Raw genomic sequence first — 26,579 nt, forward strand, 5'->3', positions numbered from 1 at the left:
GCTTTTTACACAACTTTTGACAGCAGTATTTCATGCTGCTGTTCTATATATCTGCCCTTTCCCTTTCAAATAGCTTACCAAAGCAGCTGGTTAGGACAAGACTTATTTAGGGTGTCCTTTCCTTAATTAGGTCAATTCTCTTAAGAAAATGTGTAAGAATTTGGTTTGCAAGACAACAGATTTCTGAAGATATAAAAAAATCCCAAAAGGCATTGCTCACCATGCACACACTTCATTTTTCACATGTAACAGGAACTCCTGAGAGAAGGAAGGCCAAGAGGAAACCACCCACTAATTCTGTGCTGGAGGCACCCTACTGCCTGCTGAGCAGGCAGAAGTCTCCTGCCCCATTGGAAACTGCCAGCGAAGCACCCTCGAGCCAAACACAAAAGTACAGCCCACCCCGTGTTCAGGCACACACAGAACCACAGAATCACACAGAATAAACTGAATTGGACTGGACCTTCAAGAATCACCAAATCCAGTTCCTGGCCCTGCACAGCACCATCCCCAAATGTCACACCATGTGCCTGAGAGCACTGCCCAAATACTTGAATTCTGTCAGGGTGCTGTGACCACTGCCCTGGGAGCCTGTTCCATGCCCAGCCATCCTCTGGAGGAAGAACCTTTTCCTGATACCCACCTAAACCTTCCTGACACAATTCCAGGCCATTCCCTTGGGATGTGTCACCATCACCCCAGAGCAGAGATCAGTGCCTGCCCCTCCTCTCCCCTCACAAGGAAGTTGTGACTGCAGTGAGGTCTCCCCTCAGTCTCCTCAGGCTGAACAGACCAAGGGACCTCAGCCCCTCCTCACATGGCTTCCCCTCCAGACCCTTCACCATATTTGCCCTCTTTTCAATGCTTTCTAATAACTAAATGTCTTTTTTATATTGTGATGCCCGAAAGAGCAGAGCAGGACAATCCCCTCCCCTGCCTGGCTCGCAATGCTGGGCCTGATGCCCCAGGACACACTTGGCCCTTCTGGCTGCCAGGGCCACTTCAGGGCTTTGCTTACAGTACATGAGCTGCTTTAACAATGCCAGCTCTGTAACTGGCTCTCCAGAGATAATAATCTTACTCATACCTCACCAAAAAACCTAACAAATGTGTGGTTTATGTGCCATCTCATCTGTCGCTTTCAGTCCACATCAGAAAGTACGATTTCCATATTACACCTGTATGCATATCCCAGGAAAGTTTGGCAAATTATTTTGGACCTTCTGCCATCTCCTTTTAAATAAATATGTACAGGAAACCACAGAAATCCTATCACTGAGTAAATACAGCAAGACATACAGCATCTTTGAACAAACACAGCTTTACAGAATATTTTTCACGCTACATTCAAGGCTGGAAGGGCATTACAAGGAGGAAATGATTGCCACAAATTAAAAAATAGGAAGGAAGTGCCTCACCATTTATTTGCAGTCTTATTTTATTCACATTGACTGAACACTATCTATAAACATGTATAAATTAACATTATCTGTTGAGGATCAACACTGATACCATTGATACTTACAAAAAACACAGCTCCCCATTCCCATCCTGGCCTTGCTGAGTGTCCTGGCATAGCTTCCCTCTCATCAGGAATGCCAGAGCTCATTGGGAGGGGCTGGTACAGCCCTCCAAGACAATCCAGGATGTTTATTTTCCACCATCCTCTACCATCTTATGGCAGGGACACAGGCCCACAGCCATTCCTCAAGAGGTCCTGGGAGAAGCTGCAGCCACTGTTTGAAGCCCACTGTTCCTCTATTTCTATTTTATATTTCTATTTTCTGTTTCTAGTCAATCTATTTTATTTTTGGTCATTGCTTTAACTGGGGAAAATGTATTTCCTTCAAAATCTTATCCTCCACTCCAAATTGCTAGTTGCCACAATCGCCATAAATTTGGTGTTGTTTAATACTGGTATTCTCTATTTCTACTGTTCAAAATGCTGATGAAAATAATCATAAAATACTCATTCAGAACATCTTTTTTAGCCTAACTCTACCACTCAACTGGGCTTATTCTTGCTTCACCTAACCCATATTTTCATAGATTAATGAGAATATTAGTTGAGACAAATTTGAGCCAAATACTAAGGTCAGTATTTATAACATCTACTGCAAGTCATATAACTCATATGAGTGATATGAATATTAGCAACTCATACCCAATTCAAAATTATAATTTGCATTACCATAGTACTTAAGAATCAATCTTGAACCAGAAGCCCACTGGGATAGGCACTGGATAAACATAAAAATCCACCAGGGGGTTGCTGACCTATAGAGCTCACTACCTGAGTACTAATAAAGACAGAACAGTGAACAAAGATGCAATAGAGCAGAAGGTGAAAATAAGAAGAGCAACAACACATCCAAAAGTTTTGGACTGCATACCTGAAAAGAATTATGCTTAAAGAAAAAAACAAGCAAATATCAAATTCCCAAACACTGGAAGATGTTCTTAAGAAAGTATTTAATGTATGACAGATAAGTAGACTTGAAAAAATGTGCGTGTAGCTTTTCTGGTATAAGAGGCAAAACAGATAGAGAACATAAATTTACTAAATTGTTAGTAAAACCACTTTATAAGAGGTTCACTTTATATCAGTCTTATTATTTAGAGGCCAGAAAGGGCAGTGAGAAGGTGAAAAGGACCTTGCAAGCAAAGACCTGCATTATATTGTATCTGATGCAGCTAGGAAGAGAAATCACTAAAAATGTGCACAGTGCCTTCAAATAATTAGGAAACATTTAATTTTGCAGGAGACTAGACTGTTCATAAATTTTTTATTCTTTTTGAAGTGCTTCACATCCTTTCTCACTACTTCATTCTTTTATTCTGATCATATGTCATGTTTTGTTCTAATTACAATGCTGTTGGGACCCAAATATTGACTGCTTCTGTAACAGGCAGAAAAATACACCTGATTTTGCTCACATCCTCTGAGCAAATTTCACATTCCAATCCATTGTTCCCCAAAAAAAAAAAAAAAAAAAAAAAAAAAAAAAAAAGCCAGAACAAAACAAATCTGTTAAGGCTGTTAAGGCTCTCTAGGGGTCTCAATCCTCACTGTCTCACTGTTGCCCTGTCATGACAAGGTCTAGAGGCATTAGTGGTGCCTCAATCACCCTGAAGTTCTGTCCTAGGAAAACAGGGGTTAAGTTCATTGAGATCTTTTATAAACTAGGTAACAAAGAATCAGACACAATATTAAACCACATGTTGAGATTATATTTATCACTATTCTCAGCTTCTCCAGTATTCAACCAGGGTTTAGGGTCACACATATGTTTTCATATTTAATGTATATGCCAAGAAAATTTCACTCTGTAATTTTTTTGTTTGTTTGTTTGTTTTAGAAGGTACTTCTGTGTAGTCAAGACCACTTAAGCTTTCCTCTTTTGTGCCGATTCCTGAACACTTTCACGTACAATTCTTCACATCTTTCTGATGAGCATCTAAATTGTTTTCTTATAGCCTGAAGAAAAATTAAGTTCAGCAACTACTGTTATTTCATAGAGAAGTTCAGAATACCTCATCAATAACTTTCACAATGAACTGCGGGTCTCAACATACAGGCTCATCATAGGCAAGTCACTATCAATATAACTGAGAAGCATTTGCACATGTGACAGAAAATATAACCTGAGAGATCTAATTAATGGAATTAAGGAAAAAATACAAATAAATATTGTAATACACTTTAAAATCCTAAACCACACATATCCTGCCTTTTATTACCTGCAAAGACCTCTTACAAAGCAAGTATGCTTGCAGGACCAGTATTAAATCAAGGTATACCTGGTTATAGTCTTCTTGGCTTTTCCCTTTTCCTCCTAAAAATTTTCCTTTTTCTCTTTTCAGTAGCTGAAGTAATTTAATATATTTATGAATATTTAACATAAAATAATATAACAAAATCTGAATATTTCTATGTTGGGATTACTTTACATCAGATATCAGATTCCAAATTTATCTCTACTATATTATAACTCACATAATAAGGCTATATGAAAAAACTGTTTGAAACATTGACCCACTATATTTTAAGATTCATGAGCTCCTTTGTACCTTGAAGTATATCAAGCATCTTAAAATTGTTTGGAACAGAATATGTCAACCTAAAAGCAAATTGTAGCATCACAAAATACTAAATCATCCCCTTTTTTTTTCCAAAATGTGAACTCTGCCACGATCATCAAAATTTATTGATACTACAGAGGGGAAAATAAGTTATTTAACATTATTATGGGATAAACTAGTAAATATAGAGACTACTTTTCACATATTTCCACTTATTTTGAGAGGTTTATATATAATTCATATATATATATATATATATACACATATATATATATATATATATATATATACACAAACATATATTTATATGTATCTATATCTATAGGTAGATAGATATATCTTCCATGCATCAGTTGCAAAGCAAACCATCTATGCAATACATCCTTTCTCTTCCTATATGTTTTAAGTAGGATTTCAGATTATGGTGTAGCTTTTAAAATGGCATAAAATTTCATATATGCTTATTGTTAAAATCACAATTACTTTCACAAATTGCCCCACAATCATTTGTAGATAAGAGATGTAAGAAGTGATACTTTTTCATTTAGATGAGGCAGGTGATGCCAGGTGATTTATGGAACATTTTTATAGAGAAAATAATGTTAAATTACACTGCTCATACATTCCGTCTGTTTATAATTAAAGGCAAATTCAGGCATGCACAAGATCATATTCTGCCACCAGTGTATTCATCAGCAATGCAAACATTTAGATAATTACATAATAATGCATTCTTCACTGGCAATTAGCAGCAGAAGAGAAGATTCCTACTTTAATTTCCTGATATTTCCGTAATTACCATAAGCTTTCAGAATAACCAATTCCTTCTAAAACATTACATTCATCTAACTCCTCTGTTCCTCTGTATGGAAATCTGAGGCAGACCAGCTTGCTCACTTCTGCCTACCTAGGCAATGTCACACACCCAGGGCTGGGTGCTATGCATGTGCTCCACACAGACATAAAAACCATATCCAAAATCATAACCAAAGCTCAGTGCTGGTTGTGTTTGGCTCTCTCTGTGCAACTAGAAAATGGTATTACAGACAGGAAATGCCATATTCCAGGAGTACAGATTTGGGCACAGCTGTGTTGAGCCATATGGTGCCTCATGACTCGATTGCACATGAAGAATCGACAAAGCTTTGATTTCCATCTTCACTAGGACCAATCCAAGCTCCACACTTGGAAACAGCAGAGCTGTCTTTGTAACTCATGCAGAAAGCAGACATGTTGTTAGAAAGGAAAAATACATACACACAGGTTCATCATAATTTGTCTAAACATTCACCAGGGGAGACCTGTGTACCTGTATTTAACACCAAGACAGGCTTAATTTCCTTATCAGATGCTGTGGTCTCAAATTAGTCTTCCAGAAAACAAAAAAAAAACCAAACAAAAAACCCTCACTAAAGGAAAATTCTCAAGAAAAATTACAGATTGCTGTAAATATGGCCCTTTCACTCAAATATGCACAGCCTACAGAGAGAAAGGCAAAAAAAAAAAAATGTATCACAAAATTTAATTGCCAACAGGATAATTCTCCATAAGTAGCAGACAACTAGCAAGCTAAAAATAGCTAAATGATAAGTGGGCCTAAGTGACCTAGATAATTTGAAAAGGATATTGCAGCTAAGTGAAAGGGGGTAGAGAGCTATTAGAGGTAAAGGAATAGCATAAAGAGAATGCATTTTTTCTATTAAGTCACTTTACTCATAGTCTTATAGAACTGGAAAACATAAGATTTAAAAGATATTTGTAATCTGCTTGATCTTCTACATGTATGTTTCTTGCCAATCCACAAACTGAATAACTCTTCAATGAACTATAAGAACATAAAGTATTTTAATACCAGTTTCCTCCCTTTGGCTAATGGGGAGAACTAACTGAGTGGCTTTGTGTGGTATAGAAGGTCACAATATATCTTAAGGCTCTGAAATGTGGAGGTTTTCAAGTGTATTTCCATTATTTTGTGAGATATTAATAAAAAGCATCTACTGTAACAACAAACCAAATGTAACAGTCACAGTGCCTTACAGTCAATTTTTTTTCTTTTAAATCATATTCAACTTGGGATTTTTATGTGAAAAATAATTCCAAAAAGACAACTTCACCATCCCAGATTCTCAAGTAGAATAGTTTGGTGCATTTTCATGCAGAAAGTAATTTCTACTTTTATGCTTTTATGTTTAACTTTACTCCCTAGAACCACTTTTTTTTTTTTTTTTTTTTTTCCACTGATTGATTTTTAACAAGCATTTAGGCATATTTATTCAATGTTTATACAATTTATCCATCCTCCATTTCTCTGAAGGAGACAATGGGTTTCATACATATTGGGCTGGACATCAAAGATTGGGGAGATTGCCAGAAACGAGGTGCTGTACAAATGGCTTTGGGGCTGGGCCACATGAAGGAGATAAATCACCACACACCAGCTGCTGGCCCAGCTACCTGGTAGCTGGACATTTTGTGGAGATAAATGTATCTGTCCTCTGGGCTCTCCTCCCTCCTAACACTGAATTCCCTCACAGCCCAAAAGTGCTGGGTGGGTGTGTTCATTCCTCTGTCACAGATGGAGTCTCAACATAGCCTCCAGCTTTGGGATTACTATTTCTGTGCCTATGAGGGCCATTTTTATGTTATGCTAAATATGATGCCATTAATATCTCACTATGGGAAGTGATTGTCATTTCCTGGAAAAAAAAAATCTTGAATATTCTAATGCATAATTAGCATGAAATTATTATAAGAGAGTAAAATAAGAATTGCTATTCTGGGCAAACCAAAGGCTCTTCTAGGTTCATACAACTCAGATAGTAGCCTGTTCTCCTTAAGAAAATGGTATAAGCATAGCACAAGTGCAAAATCACATGGTGCTTCTCAATAATGCCCTAATTTCTATGAAATTACGGTTAGAATTTTCCTAAGAAATGTTCTGTTCCTTAATGTTCAGAAATTTCATGATGGACTTAGATTTCTTATTGATGTGATCTGAATCAAAAAAAAAGGCAAAAGGTAATGGAGACACATATGAGAGTCACTATGAACAGATCTGCATGGTGAAGTCTCAGGAGTATTATAAGTTTTATCTATTAAAGTGTTTTTTCTTTATGCAAACAAATATTAAATATCAATTGTCATTCAAACACCTTGCCATTCAGTATAACGAAATCCCTCTTCAAGGTTTTGGTTGTTTCTAAGTGACCTGAATGATTCTGAACTATCAGTAATTTTGCCACATCCCAGTACCCGATAATCATCAGCTCAATAGAAATTTGCGTGCAACCCCACTGCCAGCTCCCCTCTGTTGTGTAAAATGACCTCATTTATGTCCTTTTGTTTCTTGTCTTATAGCAGCTTTGTGAAACATAAGATCTTTCTCATTTTGTTTATTTGAAAGAAAAAAAAAATTATTTACAGATACATACTTCTTTGTATTCATGCAGATTCTTTTGAAGAAGCAATGCAATTATGAGGCTTGACTTCTTTGAAAACTATACTGACTCTTCTCCATTATATCTGATGGACTCACATGTCTAGTAATTTGAACCATTTCTGGCAGAAAGAGAAATAGACAAAGTAGTTTAAAGTATTAACAATATTAGCATCCTCCTCTGGATATAAGGTTGAAATCACAGAGTGCAAAACAATCGATGACTTATAATTTATAGATAAGTGTCTCCTGATCCATTGTTTACTGCAAAATTATTTCTATTATAAGAGGTGACTTCTAGTGCCACTGAAATCAAGAGAGATGCTCAGAATCACACTGTGTGAAGAAAGATATTAATGCAGAAGTCTTCCTAAGTTCCCTGGCAGTAAGCAAAACAAGAAAAAAATTATTTAGCTAGTAAGCTGTTGCCTAAATTTCCATGGATGCTCCTGTGGAGAGCATGCACAGCCTTCCCTTTCCACCTCCACTTTGCCCCAGACAATTGTACAAACCAGAGCTTGATGGCAAGGGACAAAACAAAAAACTGTTGTTGGCTTTTGAGGTGATCTGTTTATTTCAGAAACACACTATATGGTGAAAAATAATGACAACTTGATAAAAAAAAAAAAAGAAAGAGGAAATATTTGATTGAGAGATCCATGGCACTCCTAAAGCAGAGATCATCACAATAAGGACTGGATGTGGCAGATCATTTGGAGAGGAGATCACAGGTGGAGACAGCCTCCAAAGTCAAATGCTACATACGCAGAGCCCAGTCTGGCTTGGTAAGACCACACCTTGGGATCACCAGTTCTCCAAACACCACCCACACCAGCACCCTCACCCCATTCTCTTGGCCCCATGGGAGACCCTGAACCCCTGACTGCTCAGTCTCTGGTAGCTGAACATGCTGTGGGTAGCAGGTCAGCACGTGAACATGCCAGTGTGATTTGTGTTTTTATGACTATGAAGGCAGTCATCATTTTAGGCAAGATGGATGTTTTGTATGATTAAGACATTAGTAGTAAGATAGATGACAAAAACTGGAATATTGTTCAATGTGATAAAGGAACTCAGGTTGGCTTTTATTACTTATTATCCAATTAATCCATCAGCTTCTCTGCAAAGTAGTTAAAGGTGCATGGTTTTATCACCCTACAACACAAACCCTTTACAACTTGATCATCTAGCAGCCAGCTATCATCTAAATCCCTGACATAGTTCCCCCTTGTGACCTAGGGAAAAAAAGGCTTCACTGATTGCTTTAATTGCAACTGTCTAGAGACAGTTTTTTCCATTTTCCATATTTTTATCTAATTCTCACTTCATGAGCATATTCTTTAGTTCTAACTGCTCCTAGGAGATGCATCACTTAAACTTTACTCTTTTAATATGGTATAGTACTTTTTTAATATGTCAGTAAATATACATATGGTATACTATAAGATACAATACAGTATACTCTCTTAATATAGCATACTAAAATAATATCTGATATTATAGTGTGGCCAGCAGAACCAAGACAGTGAGGACCCCTCTGTACATGACACTAGTGAGGCCACTTCTCAAATCCAGTTCTGGGCCCCTCAGTACAAGAAAGGCTTTCAGGTTGGTGCCCAGAGAAGAGTAACAGAGCTGAGGAAGGGTCTGAGGGAGCTGTGGGTGCTCATCCTGGAGAAAAGGAGGCTCAAGAAAGACCTTACTGCTCTTTGCAACTTTTTTTTTTAATTGAATGAGTTGTAAAGCATTGTAACAAGCTGCCTGAGGAGATGGTGGAGTCACCATCCCTGGAAGTGTTCAGGAAATGACTGGATGTGGCACTAAGTACTATGGTTTAGCTGACATGGTGGTGTCAAAAAGACCAAAAGCTGGGCTTTTCCAGCCTTAATGATTCTATGATTTCTTACTGAAATAGGTAAGAATACAAACACTAACTTTTCCTGAGTGAATAACTGAATAATCAGTACAGACTGCATAGACTAACTCAATTCCTTGCTGATTTAAGTAGAAATTAAAACATAAAAAAATGTCAAAAGAAATATGTACTGGGTTATTTGCCATAGGCAAAAAATACAAGAAGGAACTGTTTGGATGCTGCTTCACTATTCAAAAGCATGAGATAAGATGGTAAACAGCATAAGTGATAACCTTATGTAAGGAGATTATGATTCACCTTGATGGGTGTATTCACTTTTTTTGAGTTCCTTTCTCATCTTTTCAGCATAGCTCCTGTTTCTGACCTTAAATATTATCATTTGGATTAAATTTGTCTTGATTTGTTCTATGAGGACACCACTTTTGAATGCGCATTTGTCAGAATTATAGAAAACCTTGTTGTCTACAAGTCCTGTGTATTGCCCATAACTGAATCAAGACTTGCCTTTCCTCCCTCTCTGCACTCTGACCAGTTGCCTTAAGAATTGCTCCCTTTAGGTTTTGTATCTTATGCAAACACAGCATTTAAAAATTCTACGAGAAAGTGATTGAGATTTCTCAGTGCATTTTGCCTGAACTTCCTCAGTATTTTAGAGTCGTTGCTATCAGGGTGGCTAGATAACCCTCCATCTTTTTAAGTAGGGATTTTTAATGTTTCATGCAGTAATGGAATACAATCCTGTAATGGAACCCTGTTTCTACCTGTGGTGATAAACTGTGTTGCTTATACCTGATTGCATTATATGTCTAATGCCTGAGTTCCTTGTATAAAATGCCAAATGGGCCTTTAGATGATTTTTTTCCCCCAAAGAAAACCAGTCCTTGACGTAAAATGCCAATTTTCACATGATTCTTGACTACAGAGAAAAGAAAAAAAAACAAACAAAAACAAAAAAAAAAAAAAAAAAAAAACACATTTGAAAATTGCCATAATATATTTTTTTTTTCAATTCAGGACTCAGTAACTCTGATATTAGAATATACAGAACATTCATAGCTTGTTTCATGCACAGACACAGCCTCATAGATTGTTTCATCCTGCAGCCAAATAAAAGGCAAACAAAACAATAAAAAGAGAATAGTCTCATTTAATATGTTTTTTAGAACACTGCTTACCCGTGTCTATAAGGTCAACACTTACAGCTTTCAACAGAATTCTGAGTGGAATTAAAACTTATTACAATTTATTATTACTGTTCTCAGGGAGTCATGTCAGGATTTGCTTGTTGGGATATTTTTTTAATGTAAAGGATCTTATTGTTACCAATAGTTTAGGATATAGAGTAAAGACACACACACACATACATATATGTCTATTTTTTATAAACTTATTTTATATATATATAATATATATATTATATATATATTTTATATATATATATTACATATATTTAAAACTGTACCAGACTGAACAGAAGAAATTGCTTGTTTCATTCTTTTCCCATAAAATCATAGTTTCAATAGAACCAACACCAGGTACACAAAAAGGATCCTGTTTTTAAGTCAGCAATATATGCTCTCACACTAATATTGGCAGGATTTAAATGTGATGGGCTTAAACTGGCAAATCAATCAAACACACTGTGAAAAGCAAATAGAAAAGAAAAATGGCTATCCTGTGCAATAACACCTGTCATGTACATCATAAAAAAATGTGAAATTATAGCAAAGTCATTGATATGAGCATTAATATTTAATAAGACTTGGATACAAAAACATGAGGGGAAAAAAGGTACCAGAGTGGGGGAAAAAATGATTTTTTAAAAAAATAACTTTAATAAATCTAATAATTATCTAAACCAAAACCTAATAGGGTGTCTATGTCAATTTTGCCACTGCTGTTGATAAATAACTGCTGCTATCATGTGCAGGGTGACAGTTTCTTTTCACTTCAGAACTCGCAAATGTCAGATCAGAGAAAAAATGGAGGAAAGCAGCAATAAAAACAATAGATATTCTTGAAGTGTTGGTCCAGAAACATTCCCAAAATCTGATGGAGTCACTTCTTATGTAAAAGGCAGATAAGAAAGGTCCTGTGTAAATACAGTTATTTGCAACCACTTAAAAATAAGATTATTTTTTCTTAGTAAGATCATCTTTCATAATGTTACTTCATGGCAAGTAGAACCTAAACTATAGGCAATGGTTTAAAGAAATTAACATCAATAGAAGTTGCATTTGATCCAGTTGCAATATCACATCCATCAGCAGACCCTTTGAAAGAACTGAAAGTCTTTGTACACAATACAGATACCTCTAAGCATAATTTAAAAAGCAATACACAAAAATACAACTCCTTACTGGACTGGGGTGGGAAATCTCATTATCACCAACACTGATACATCAACACCCAAAAATGCAATCTGTAACACTCATGTGACCTACCCAAAACTACTTTGTGGTTTGAAGAGTTTATTTAGTTTTGGGTTGCCTGGCAGTTTTATTACCCCTAAGGCATACTTTTAAAAAATGTTTTATGAATTTAAACACATGGGAGGAATTACCAAACCTCCCGATGTCAAAGACAGACAATAAAAAAAGGATATATATGTGAGAGGCACAAATTTCACCCACTGTCTCAGGCAGAGGAGGTTTAGGGATGGTACAGAGCAGCAGGGGAGGGCAGGAGCCCAGTGCAGGTCCTGGTGCAGGTGAGGAGCTGGTGAAAAGTTTCTCCCTTGTTCTCAGTTTCACTGTCTAACAGGATGTGGCACTGACACAAGGACAGATGCTGGATCTGTTTAAGTGATGCAGAAAGAACAGGGGAGAGAGATCCACTAATCCTAAATGTACAAGCTTGCACCTGCTCTTCTACTCTTTCACTGATCCTGAGAGATGTGATTAATCTTTTTCAGATAGGGAGAATGGTCAATATTATTTGCTTGAGCATCACTAAGTTTCCATAACATTCAGACAAATATAGACAATAGCTCAAAAATTGTTTCTTTCTCCTGGTTTTATTTTTGAACTTTTGAAGTATTATATGAATTCACTAAAGTCTTATTTGTCTGCATGAAGAGTTTTGTTTTGGAGATTCTGAAGATGATTAGATGTAATAGTAATGAATTCTGAGCACGGAAATGATGATGTCTACTGCCAGCAACAATCATGCAAATTTGTAAATGTTTACAAATGCACAAGCTGACATATGCACCACTGAGACCAATATTATAGTGCTATATTTAGGTTGTTCCTATTCCTCTCTCAAGATACATATACAATAATAAATTCAAGTGAAAAATTTTATTTAGATTAATGTATTTTACTTAAACTGCAACAAAAAAGGATGACAGTTTGTATAGAAATCTAGGAGGTACAAGGCTAAATGTGAGGAGGAAAAGGTGAAAGGTCTCAATAAACATAACTTGATTATTTTTTTCCCTTAGTAAAATATATTACAAATGAAAGTCCAGTGCCCTCTATTGCCAGCAGTAGAGATTACTTTGCTTACTTGGCACATCTGATACATTTCAGGGAAGCTCTTGTTATTCTACAAGAGACCATAAAAACAAGAACACAAAGCCAAATAACGTAATAAAACTGCATATATTTTAGTCCTCCTAACTTTACTAATTCACTCAGAAATTTCAGATTTCATGATACGATACTACATCATCCTAGAAGTCTTTAAAATATAGTCTCTATTCACTCAGACACTTTTAATGGTAAAAGCTTTTTGTCATGCAGATTGTTTCAGATAATACACTTGCACAGGTGTTGGAAGGGGAGTCATTTTCATGGAAAACATTTTAAGCCTTAAAATTTAATTTGGAGAAGTAGCATAACCTTTGCACATGCAAAAAACCAAAAGATACTGAGAATATCTTCACAATCTTCTGTGGCCCTACTGCAGCAGTGCCAGATTTAATTCTCTCTGATTAATGGGGATTTCCCCCAAGGGCTGCTGCACTCACAGGCAGGATGTCTGCGGCACCAGAGCTAGGGAATGGGATCAGGCTTGGAGACGGGTATAGTCCTGCTGGAGAAAGAGCCCATTTTCCCCATGGAGAAGCTGCTCCTGAACTGTTGCTAATTTTGAATTTACGCCCACTAAGGCAAAGCAGAGGAAACATGTCAGTGCTTGTACAGTCATGGGAGCAGACAGAAGCCAGCCTCACTTGCAAGAAAAAGGTCTTTTGAGATACACAGCCAGCAGCCTCAGCTCCACCAAAAGATTTGCAGATAATGAGGTGGAAGGAGAAATTTCACTTATCATCAAAGTGAAAATTAATCTGCTCTCCAAAAGCTGTCTTGTTAAACTGCAATCATTTAGATATTTTTTTGGGGAAAAAAACAGGCAAAGTTGTAAAGGCTCCTGGTAATGGGAGAATGTTCTGGAGGAGAAATATTAGAAAAATCCCTTCCCTTCAAGCACACAGAAAAAAATCTTCACTGTCTGAACATTAATTTAAATAAACACTAAAATGCAACTACAACCAATATAGAGACATTTTGATTTGCTTTTTTGTAAATGTCAAATGTCTACCTTTGTGATCTTGAAGCCAAACCAGGAACAATTTTTCTCCTCTCTAGGACTGCAGTGAAGGATTCTTTTCTGTACTGACAATTTGCAAAGCATCTCCAGCTGTGTGACAGCCACAGTGGGTCATGAGGCTCAGGCTTCTGATGTTACCAAGAGCCGGAAAAAAAGAGAAATCCTCTCTCTTAAACACTTCTTTGGTTTTGTCATGCTGCATTGTGACACCACACACTTTCTTCTGCTCCTTGCTCTCACAAGAAGTGATAGCAGAAAATCTCTATCTCCAGTGCTCAGGCCCCTACACTGAGCAAAATTAAATATTAATAAAATATTTATTATTGTAAATAATTAATTATTTATTACAATTAAACAATAAATTGATTATTTAGGGAGATACTTTATAGGTATTTTACCAGGAGTAAGCTAGAAAACTGTTTTTTAAAAAAATTATAAAAAGTCAACAGGTTAGTAAAACTGAAAGTTTGCATCCAGTGTTGATGCTATGTGCAAAATTAAATGCATGAGGATCTTTGCCATCTTTTAGCTGTGCCTGTTTCTGTTCTTAGTAATGTTCTGTTCATGACAAATTACTTGTCATATTAAAAAACTATAAAAAATATTAATAGATAGAACAAGTTCCAGAAGGAAATTCTAAGTATAATAAATAGCAATATTGCCTTTGATATTGTCTTAAAAAGTTCAGTGAAAATAATTTTAGTAATTTTTTTCCAAAGTGAATTTAATTGAAGCATAATAAATATTTAAATAGCAATTTGATGTTTTACTGTATCATAAGAAAATATGCAGAATATAAAACACTAATAGGTTATGCTATAGATATAGATCAATGTAAATAATTCTGAGCATCTGTGTTGCTCAATACTTCCTTATGTATTCTGGAGATATCCAAAAAATAAAAATTTCTTAACACTTAGCAATGCAAATGTGTTTTCTACACCAGGTTTAAACATCATTTGGTTTCAAAAGCTTTTTCTTTAATGATACAGAATGGAAATGATGGGCCTGTGGTGCGTTCTTGTAAGATGTATTATAAAAAGTGGCACAAGAAAGCCTGGCATTTTAAAACAGTATGTGTCCCAAGGGTAGTGTTGATCACACAGAGCTGCAACTCCAAATTAAGAACTATTAAATATCCACGAGAGTTTTGGTTATTTGCCACGCTGTAGCAAATAATTGGGCTCCCACATTAGGAAGATGTTCTTTCTCATCACTTTTACTGTAGCACTTAGAAAGGCTGGCAACAGACATCAAACAGAGTAATTAGGTAGTTGAAACAAATAAATATCAATCATGGTCTCTAACCAACAACAAATAATACCAACAAATACATTTTTTTCAGATTTATCACAAATTATTAAGTCTATCAGGTTTTCTGAGAGTTTTTTTTTCAAAAGAAAAAAATTCTGAGGCTGTTCACAAGGTATTTTTCATGTTTAGTAAATGAACTGAGCTAACGTCTACCATACTAATTTTTAATGTGTGAACTTTAAAGAACTAATAGAAGTTTTAGTACAGACACAATTTCAAAATTTTACAAACAATGTCTCTTTTGTTTGCCCTGAAATCAGTGTTCTTACATGTGATACCCTGATCCTCCCTTACATATATCTCCAAATAAGTGCTCCTTAGATGAACAGAGCACAAGTTTCTTTCTGGTGAAATTCAGTACAACTCTAATAATCTAATGGCAACCTGGAACTTAACAAACTTTTATTTATCTTGTTTCTCCAACAGGTTCTTGCACAGGCACTAAATTTTCCGTAAATGGCTAAAGCACCACAGCTATCCAAACAAAGTTCTCTGAACTTGTCTCCAATGACACTAAAGTTTTGTTCTGCAAAGTCAGCACTGATGTACCCTCTGGAATTCAATTCTAAACCTGAAATCCTACAACGCCTGCACTTACTTATTGATAGCTTTTATTACCTGAAACAACCAGGAATCTTTTCTGGTCTCATAGACATGCATATGCAACTACTGTTCTGATTTCAGAAAATACAACATACCAGCAGACATCAGTGTAGCTTGAACACACTGATCAGAATCTCAAAGTATAGGATTTAATTCTAATTTTCCAACAATCACCCACTCATCTAAGCAGCTGTCTTCATTTGACATATAGGTTAGCTGTCAAGAAAGCAGTTTGGAGAAAGCTAATATTGAACATTTTAATCTGTGCTTTTGTAATTTGTTGCCAAACTCCATCCCTCCCTTCAGCCCCTCTTCTTGGTTATTAACTGTTGTCCAGAAGTATGGCAAAAGACAGATTATTCACAGGGGTAAAACATTTCCATGGAAGAAGAATCTTAAAAAAACTTGACAAATTAGACTCTTCTTGTCTTCTCCACAGAACCAAATTATTCCCATCCCAGAATCTGCACACTGAAATCACTTTTCTGTGAGCTGCTTTTAAAATTTATTTTAATTTGAAGTCATTGTGAGTGATAGCATGGAAAACTGAGCAAGTGTGTCAGCAAATGCAGCACTGCAAACTTCTCTATTGGATGACAGACTTATGGCAGTGCTGTCTCTCTGGACCTCAACTATTTGACACACTTCCTCAAAAGACCAGCAAAATGTGCACGGGTGTCAGTCATTCCTGTTGGATGATATGCAGAAGGCACTTAAGCTGCAATAACAAGAGACCTCTAAAGAGTCTTGAATAATTTCAGTCTATGAGCTCAAGAAGGTGAAAAGAATTGACACCATCACCACACCTGCCATGATATAAGCCACATACAAACCCTGAGTAATTAAGTTGTTTTAACTGCTGTGCAGTTTGACTACACCTGTAAGCAATGTCCTCTTGTGTGTTCCCTTTATCCCTGCATATAACACTTGACTGAACAATTTAGATACTATTCTAAACAATTTCATTAGTAAAAGGTGCATTTAATTTTGCTGACTGCTATTTACTGACCACATATATTTTAAATGAAACTGTCAACCTTTCTTTCTTTGGCACAGGTTACATCATTACTGTGTTTCTTCACCTGATCACACAAGAATGGAATCAAATTCCATAGTCACCCCACAAAGAACTGCATCATGATGTTTCCCTCTGCCCATAAAAAGGTGCCATTTTTCAGAACTTAAATTCTCCATAGAAAGGAGAACTATCCAATTATCTTTGTTTTCCATAAAGCTAAGTAATGTAACATTTGGTATCTTACTCATCTATTTTCATATTCTGATTATTCAATAACAAAATGAAGAAAATCCAAGAATGAGGTAAATTCACCATGAAAAATTATCCACTTTTTTCCTCCTCAAACCTAATGTGCTTTATTTTCTGATATTTATTCCTACCCAGTTAGAGATTAATCATTACAGTGTTTACATGAAAAAATACAGTCATATATTTATGTCTTCCTTGACTCTGTAGTGGAACTTTCTATTCTTTTTCAGCAAAAACTTGGAAAGCCTACTTAAACCTCTGAATCTGCAAGTGATTTTATCAACACCTGTTAGTTGCTATCATAGATTAAAACATTGAAAGCTCCTTCACAAAATATTATGAAACCCACTTATAGGTTAAGCTTTGACTTCAAGCAAGCCATAAGGATATACCCTAAAATTCAAGCTGCCAAAATTTACAATTATTAGCTTACATTCTCTGTACTAACAACAGATATTTCCACTGCTGACATTAAAATTGTCAGCAATTGGAGACTCTCTATAATGAGGGAAGAAAAATTTGTCCATATTTCTTTAGTCAAAGACATTTACTCTTTCCTTTTTAGGCCTGGGAGTTTCTTTTTTATTTTTCACCTTTTTTTTTTTCTGAAATTTTCATGTTTCCTTATAGAATTAGTCAGCATCTACAAGTTCTTTTCTGTATGCAAGTAAAGAGTATTCCCATCTTCAGTAGCACTTTCTGTTTTGAAGCCTATTACGCAATGAATGAGACAAAATGTTTAACCAGTGAAGCAACATAAAATAATTTATAATGGGGTACAGGCACTCTTAAGGTAATTGTTGTGTTTGTTTCCAAGTCCCAGCTGAGAACTTCTACATCTGCAGGACTTGACAGATTTGCATTCTTCCAAAACACATAGTCCAGGATTTCAGTTAGATCAAATTTTAAAAGCTGGTATCTGAGAAAAAAAAACGGTCATACCCAGGACCAGACATATCTCTAGTGGGAGCTCTAATTACAGTTCTATTATTAAAAACTAGATTATAATACTTTCCTTTAATATTATTATGCACGCCCTGCAGAACTTCATTATTTTATAAATAAACTTCATTTGAGGTCAAAAAAGCTTCTTTCTGAATTGATAATAATTGAAATGATATTAAATTATTATGTTCCACATTTAAAAAATGCTTTAAGCTTTAACTTATTGCATGCCATTTAGATGGTAAACCAAGAAGGTATCACTCAAAGTAACACCCCATGTCTGTGATTGCAATGGGGAAAAGAGAGGTCTCTTGGGTTACCTTCTCCCATTTCTCTTATACTTTAGATGTACTATTTTATCTCACAAACACTGAAAGCTAACTTTTGGCCCTTCCTACTGAAACTTGGATTTTCTTATAGATGAGTCACATACTGTAATTTTCAAGGCCTAAATTTCTGCATAATCTATTTTCTGGCTAGCAAAACAAGTAAGAATTAGAGAGAAATCTACCCTTTTGAGAAACTGTGAGAGGGACCTACAAAATTTATTTTCCCCACTTTTCTGATTTAGAGCACCCTACCCAACTTGCTAAAAAAGTCTGGAGAGACAAAGCCTCACCCATAGCAATTGAAGTATTGCTGACATTTCTGCTCTCTTTTCCTAGATACCCTTTCACAGACTTCTTGGTAACACTCCAGAGGTTTTAGGTTCTGCACATCTCAGTCAGAAAACTATCAAGATTGTGTGGCTGAAAGTTTGTTATGGATTTCATGTTAGGGATTTGACTCCACAGCTAAGAGGTATCAGACTCCAGTGCTAAACTTGAGGCATCTGAGTGAAGCAGCTACACATGATCCAACTGAAATGTCACTCTGGGCACGGCCAGAGGAAGGACAACTCTCCTCCCCCACAGGTAAAAGTTCTGTGTGGTTCTCAAGTTATGCTGATGAGGCATAAATTAGAAAATTACTTTTTCAAATCTTTACAGTTTCTCACATTTAAAAGCAATATTTGTATTTACATCACAAGTCATGTGAAACAACTTGCAAATCTGAGTGTTTTTGAAAGCTCAGTCCAAGAATAAATGCACTGAGACACAGATGTTCTAGACACTGAATGTTTAGGAAAGTAATGCAGCTCTTTGGGGAGAAATGCACTATAAACCCAACACAAATGAAGATTTAGAATATTTAGAAGTGGATATATAATATTTAGAAGTATATAAAAGAACTATATAAAAATGGGATTTTTGCATATGGGAAATAGTAGATGGGAGAGAAATATCTAACATAATTTCATTTAACCCTAAATATTTCACAGTTAATTAATGACCTGGATTTCACTTTTCACAAATAAGAGAAATGAATTATGTCATACATTTCTCTGTCTTAATTCCAACCCTGTAGGCTAATCTACTCAAGACAGCACACCTAGAACTACATAGGATTGAATAAAAAGCAATTCTCCAATGAAAGTAATTCATTTAGCACTTTCACAAAGCTGACAATGATGAGAAATCACTAACAAGGAGTAGCCTGCTATCTGAAATCGATTCCACAGCTAGAAACAGAGATGGATTTGAACCACAGCAAAGAAGTCAGGAGAAGACGGATAAATTGTAGATTTCACAGGGAAATCCACTTTCATGTTTTGAAGACTACCTCTCTGAGCTGTTAGAAGTGGGAGAAACACTGTCCTGGGACTATAGAGTAAGACCTCTAGTATTTCTGTCCTAGAAACCCAAGAAAGAAGTAATTTCTTCAAGGTTTAAAGATCAATAGTGTTGTGATATAAGCTGAAATAAGAACACCCTGTCCAAAAAAACCCAGGTCATGCTTCAGGCAAATAAAAACTTAAATCAATGTTTATGAGGTTTTTCTCAGAGCCCAAATGAAGTTGAGGGAGATTAATAGTCTTACAAATATATGTTTGCAAATTCCTTTTTCACATGCAACTAAAAATAATGTTATAAAACTCAAGTAATAAGTACCTAAACACCATTAAACTACACTTAATAAAACTAGAATTGGAACAAAGGCCCCTAGATCATTCAGATGAACGAGCCAGACCTAACAGTAAAAGCATGTGCTGATAGATATTTTCTAAACCTTTCATAATTCTTGTCATTCTTCTGCAGACTCTGTCCAAGTTTCCTCAGTAATTGCATCTTTGCTATTCCATAAAACAATCATTTCTGAGAAAACAATGCTCTAAGAGTATTACATTTTCTTCAGATATAGAAGCAAAACAGTTACTCTTCATTTTCCACAACTATTTCTGTGACCATGAAAAGGCCTAACTGGTAATACATTTCAAATTAGGCTATATCAGAAGATGGTTGGTGTGGCTACTTATTCATACATGGAAAAGGGAGATTACAAATTATTCAAGCTAAAATCTCACTATTACCAAGAAAAATAAAATAATTACATCTTTCACCCTCTGTGAAACACTTCCATTATCACAAAGATATTAAAGTTGCCCTTTTTTTCTGCAATAGTACCGTGTTGTGGATTCATTTTGTTTGTGATTAAACACAGGACCCAGAGCTTTCCTTTGCTTCATTATTGCCAGCCCAGCTATTCCCCTCTTCTGTATGCATATGTCCTGAATATAATACTTCACAATTGCCTTGTAATTCATCATTCTTCAAAACAATATTTCATCCTGATCCAGTCCTTCAAATTGCTGGACATCTCTGGTGTAAAGGTGCTGAGCACAAATGTGTGCTGTCTAATTTGAATCAGTATTAGAAAATGCTCTAGACAATGGAAAAAGCCTATGGGACTCCCTGATAGATTAAAGCACTGCTAAGCAGGTTTTTCAACATCATGGTGGTTGTATTCAAATTATTTTACTCCCATTTTTAAATGAGTAGAATCAGATGGGACACAAAAACCAGACTAAACAGCTACTATTTCATTGCTGTCTATTGCCTGGTAAAATGAAAAATGATAGAGCTGATTTGTTTTATTATTACTGGCAAATGAATTTGAGTCATTATCCTCTAAGAATTAAAAAAACAAAAGTTTCAGCAAATTAATAGCTCAAGCAGAATTTTTCCTGGATATTAAAAATAAAATAATTATGCACTGCCAGAAGGGCATGCTTTAAATAAATTAGTTATTTGGTCTTATTTTTCCCCACTCCATTTACGATCTACCATTCTCAAAAATAAATATACCAAAACACATTATAATTTACTTTCATAATTTGTTAACTGGATCACACCTCTTATCTCTGACCTTGCTCTTCTCTAATTCATCCACTTTTATTAAATATGCAGTTGCAATTAGAAACAAGAAAAGACAAGTCTAATAGAGGAAACTCCTTTGTACATTAGAAACATAACAAAGAAATTTAACAAAAAGTAATACAGGTGCATCACTAGTTTGAGAAAAGGTGAAGCAAATTGAGGCAGAGAACATCTTAAGAGAAGGACAGCTTCTTACATTTCAATCACTGATGAAATCAAAGAAATAAAGCTTGAATACTTTTTCTAATAAATCCATCAACTCCTTTCAGCAATATCTGAGACTTGGAACTTTTATCTTGAAAACTAAGCTTCACTGTAGGAACATCAGTTTAGTTTTGGGTTTTTTTTTTGTTTTTTTTGGGGTTATTTTTTTTTTTTAATATACAAAAGCTATTTTCATCAATAAGTAAATAAATATATTACCTTAGCAAACTGTGCATTTATCCATTTTGTGAAAGTTTTCTTTTGAACATCTTCCCGTTCATCTGCCAGAGAAAAGAAAAGCACTTCATTAGAATTGTTCAACAAAATAATTCAATATTATTGATTAATGTTTCAGTTTTGGCTTATTGTAAACTACTAATGATACTTCAAACACAGGCAGGAAATTTGTTTGGATCTATTCTCTGAAAATTGCATCAACACATTTTGAAGGTCTATAGGTCCCCTTCATAGTCATGGTCTATATCCCTAGTTCAACTGACCTATCCTGAGGTTTCTTTTCTTCTGGAAAAGAACACATTGCAGATTTCAGCATCTGAAATACCCCATTTTAATTTTTAATTTCATGTAGGTGTAAAAAACCCAGACATGTCATCTGATGGTCTTGGCATCAGGAAACTCTTCTAGAGTAGAAATAGACTTCAAATAATATTATATGCACATCCTCAAATTGCTTGAGGGAGTGAAACCTTCTGCACCCCAACAATAATTCTCCATTGGCAGCACCTGATGTATTTTATGCCTTGTCACAAATTGTTATCTATTTTTCCTCCAGTGGAAAAAGAAAAGAAAACAAACCCAGACACATATTTGTTCAGCCACACATTAAATTCTTTTTCAATTCTATAATATGAAACCTTTGTAGAGGGAGGTGATTTATCTTAGACCTTGATTTCTGTATCTAAGTTATAAGTACAGTCTTGATACTGAATGAAACTGGACAAACAAAGGTAAAATTCTGCTGTATTTTATATAGGTTGAAAGAGAAAAATTATTCCAAACTAGGACTTTGCAGGCATTTTTTCAAAAAGATCTATTAGGCATCATCCCTGAAATATAAAGGACAGATTTCTTTGCTTGGCAAAACAAAATAAACCTCAACTAGAACTGAAGGGCGTATGTGGAAAAGGGTACAGAATTCTTATGCTAAAATAAAGGTCACTCAATGCAGCCTTTTGCAGTAAAATTCTCTACACTTCTTTAAAAAAAGGGATATTAAATTCCCTTCTGAAATGTATAGCAATTAATAACATTAATGAATTCAGCTAAATTTGAATGGCAGGTATAGACAAGCTAGAAGAGAAATGCATGGCATTAATAATGTACTTTGATTTCCCTCCCTTCCATCTGTCCAAGGACCCAAGACAAGACAAATCTTTTTGATACAAAGGTATCTTTTATTCTTAAAACCTCAATATTGCTTTAAATATACCTTTCCAACCAGAATATTTTCCAGTTTCAAAGATACAATATACTCATAAAAAAATACTAGTTTGCAAAGTTGCTATAGCATTATAAAGAAGTACTGCATACTTGAAGGAGCATATTCTGAGTTCAGATATTCTTGAGGAAAAAAAAAATTGACAACAGAATAGTACAACTGGAAACTTCTCACAGAACACATGCATTAATTTACTCTGTCGCTAATATGCATATGAGTATTTGCAAAAATAAATTTTCTAAAATTCTATTGCCATCTATCCTAAATAACACTCTCAACTTCATTCTACGGCTGAAAGTAATACTTGAGTATTTAAAAGACTCATCTAAAAGCAACAGCATGTGAAGGAGATGCCGCTTTTAGTAATATATGATGCTAAAGATATTAAAAATTGTATTTTTCCTTACAAGCAACACTTCTCTCTGTGTTGACTGTAAGTTTCTTAGTATATGAGTTTTGTTTCGTTCCAGCCATGTGCAGTACACAGAATATGAGAGAAGAAAGATACATTCTGTTGCTTGGTAGAAGATAAATATTCAATCTGATGTTCTATTTCAAACTTTTTCAGCAACTTCACATAAAGCACTACATATGAATAGCTGCTTCTGTTTAATCATCTTTGCTAAAACTGCCAGATGCAAATGGATTTGAAGAATAATATGGCATGTAGCAGGGGAAGGAAAAAGAGACAAAATCACCTTTTTCAAACTTTTCAAACAATATTATGAGATATTTAGCACGGACAAGGATAGAGACAAACTTCTCTATAAACTGTTCAAACTTCTTCTCTTCCAACCCAGGCAGCTGTAAGAGCATATTTAATAACAGTGGGTTGTTTGGTTTAGGGTTTTATGTTTGGTTGGTTTTTCTCCACAAAGATATATGCAAGTTTAACTGCTAGTCACTAATTAATTCATGTCCACTGTGCCAATAAAAAGCAGGGTCTCCTGAGAAAAATGAGAGTTAACCCCACAATTTGGATGTTTGAAACTTTATTCCAAGTCCAGGCAATGCTCTGCTACACATCTATTCCACTGCTGTTATCTCCACACAGAGATCATTGCAAGCACTTTTATCTCCAGGTGCTTGCTCTGACAAGTTTATGCCACAACAATTTGTTAGTGACAGCCTCCTAACCTAAAAATGAATCAATCTTTTGGTTATGCATGGCCTGATTTCCCCATTGTAAACATGACTTTTACAAAGATATGTTCTTTTAACCCAGATTTATGGATTGAATGCTAGATGTGGAAGCTGAATGACATTTATCTAGGTGCTGCAGAAATGTGCCAAGAACACTCCTCTGCCACTTTCATAATGCTGTAAGAGTTCCTTCAGCAGTGAGCCAGTGGAGGTGCTTTTACTGTGAGACAAGAATAATCTAATGGCCAGGCAGGTAATTCCTTCATCTATTCAAAGACTAATATGGTATCTTTGTTTCTTTTCTTTCAAGCTGAAAGAATTGCAGAATAGTGTACTGTCTTCAGGTTAGATTTAAACACTGCATGGATCCTGAATTCCTTTACTGCAATAACAATGGGATTCCTTCCCACAGCAAAAATGCTTTTCTCAGATTGATGGACATTGAATGAAATAGGCTAAACCTCATTTTCTGTAGGTTATCAACTCAGAAAACAAACGCTCTGAGGTCTACAAAAACCCTTCCAGAAAAGAGTTACTGAGCAGTAAAATTCACCTGATTTTCATGCCCTAGAGCTCTAGTACCATGAACAGATCTTGTTTTAACTACAATACATTCACAGATTTGTTCTGATGAAAACCCAGCTTTGAAACTGTGAATGCAAACCCCTCAAATTACTTAACTGCACATTTGACTTTTGAAGTATTAGTCCAGGTTAGGCCTCATAATAAATTATGACCCAAAGAGAAAGTGCAGTATTAATGAAGCTAATCATCTGACAAAGGACAGTTCTGACACTTAATCAGGCAGCAAGGCTAATAGAGGTAAGTGGCACACTGAAGGATGCTTAGGAACAATCATGATTCAACAGAATAAAGATGCTATTAATAATGGCAATTGGTCACCATACAACTTTCCTAGATCCTTAAGAGCTCATGTTTGCAACCTACCATTCCAGTGTAATTCCCATCTGTCTTCTACAAGAAAACTTCCAGTATTATGCTGTCACCTCTTAGTAAACTACACTCTTTACTACTCTTATTTTTCCACACCACCCTAACCCCTCAAATGCTACCAAACATATTGAATAAAAAAATAATAGTAGGAAAAAAAAAATTAAATACCAGTGTACTCTAGATGCTATTCTCAAGGCATACAGAAGTGTTAACAAATCACTAACAAATAATACTTTTAAAAAATTAGATTTGACAAATACCAAGAAGTTTGCAAAATGAACCAAGGTTCAGAAGCATACATTATGTATGTCACTACATCATTCCATTTTTATAATAAAAGCCACTTTCCCACAGAAAACATGTAGTACGGAGAAGGAAATTTGCACTTTGTTGAATCCTTCCCTTTTTTTCTAGAAGATCTTTAACCTGCTAACTCTTGACACACCTGAATAAATATTTCTTTCACTAACTCACAGAATGGCTAAAGCTGTAAGGCATCTCTTGACATCATTGGTCCAACTGCCCAAATCAAGCAGGGCCACCTATAACAGACTTTACAGGATCCTGTTGAGTGTGGTTTTTATTGAGTCTCCAAGGATAGAGACCCCACAGTGTCTCTCACTATTACCACACGAAGACTGCATCTTCAGCCTTCCACAGATCTGGGTTGTGTTTCCAATGCAAGCGGCCTAGAAAATTCTTCTCTAGAGTAAATCACCCCAATTTCTAAAATAAGACATTCAACAAAATTGTACTAGTACATGAGGAGTATGGATCCATGCCCTGGGATTATAAACTTCAAATTTAAATAAACAAACTAAAAATCATTATCATGTCAATGAAGATGTGACATTTATAGAGTGTTTGAATCATTCAGAGACAAGCTCAGGAACTCAGTGGTGTGATAGATTTGATGGACCTTTCAGCAAGCAATTCCATCACAGGTGCAAGAACACAAACAGGGAAGAAGACATATTATTCTGTTATCCCTGAGTTAGGCAAACAATAATTGAATAGTTATGTTTTGTCTAGAACCAGAACCTATAAGCAGTAAAGGAAAAACAAAAAAAGAAAAATGAAGGAAAGAAAGAAAAGGATTCCCATATACTGGTGAAAATTTTGAAACAATGGTGTTAAGGCAGGTGCCAATTCCTTCATTCATGGCAACTGCAGATGCATTGGAACACTGCACTTTAGAGAATAAAACCATCAAAATTGCTATTTGATTTTCTAGCAGCCAAATAATGCAGATTGAGAAAAGGTCAGGATTTTCTTCAGTGAGTGGGAGAGAGTACCAGCAATGGTGGGAGTACTAGGAACAAAAGAGGCCACAGATAGTCACATTATTGATACTCTGGCTCCATCGACTCACTATTCTAAGAGATTTTCAGCACATTGTTACAATACTCTGCCAGTAACTACAGCTGCTGAGAAATGTTCCCTTCCCATTCTTGCTTATCTGAGGGGGGAAAGAAGAAATCAAT

The 26,579-nt window shown here is 35.6% G+C and overlaps 1 protein-coding gene across 18 annotated transcripts in view; it reads right to left on the minus strand.

Moving 5' to 3' along the window:
* DMD (dystrophin) overlaps positions 1-26,579 on the minus strand; it is a 1,148,985-nt gene that overhangs the window by 847,928 nt on the left and 274,478 nt on the right. For all 18 annotated transcript variants that reach the window (XM_077781657.2, XM_021553010.4, XM_021553014.4 and 15 more), the window contains exon 2: positions 21,759-21,820. In XM_077781657.2, the coding sequence (XP_077637783.2) occupies positions 21,759-21,820 (62 nt within the window). The remainder of the gene's footprint in view (positions 1-21,758; positions 21,821-26,579) is intronic.

This window comes from Lonchura striata, chromosome 1, assembly GCF_050655825.1.
Source record: "Lonchura striata isolate lonStrDom1 chromosome 1, ASM5065582v1, whole genome shotgun sequence".
NCBI lineage: Eukaryota > Metazoa > Chordata > Aves > Passeriformes > Estrildidae > Lonchura > Lonchura striata.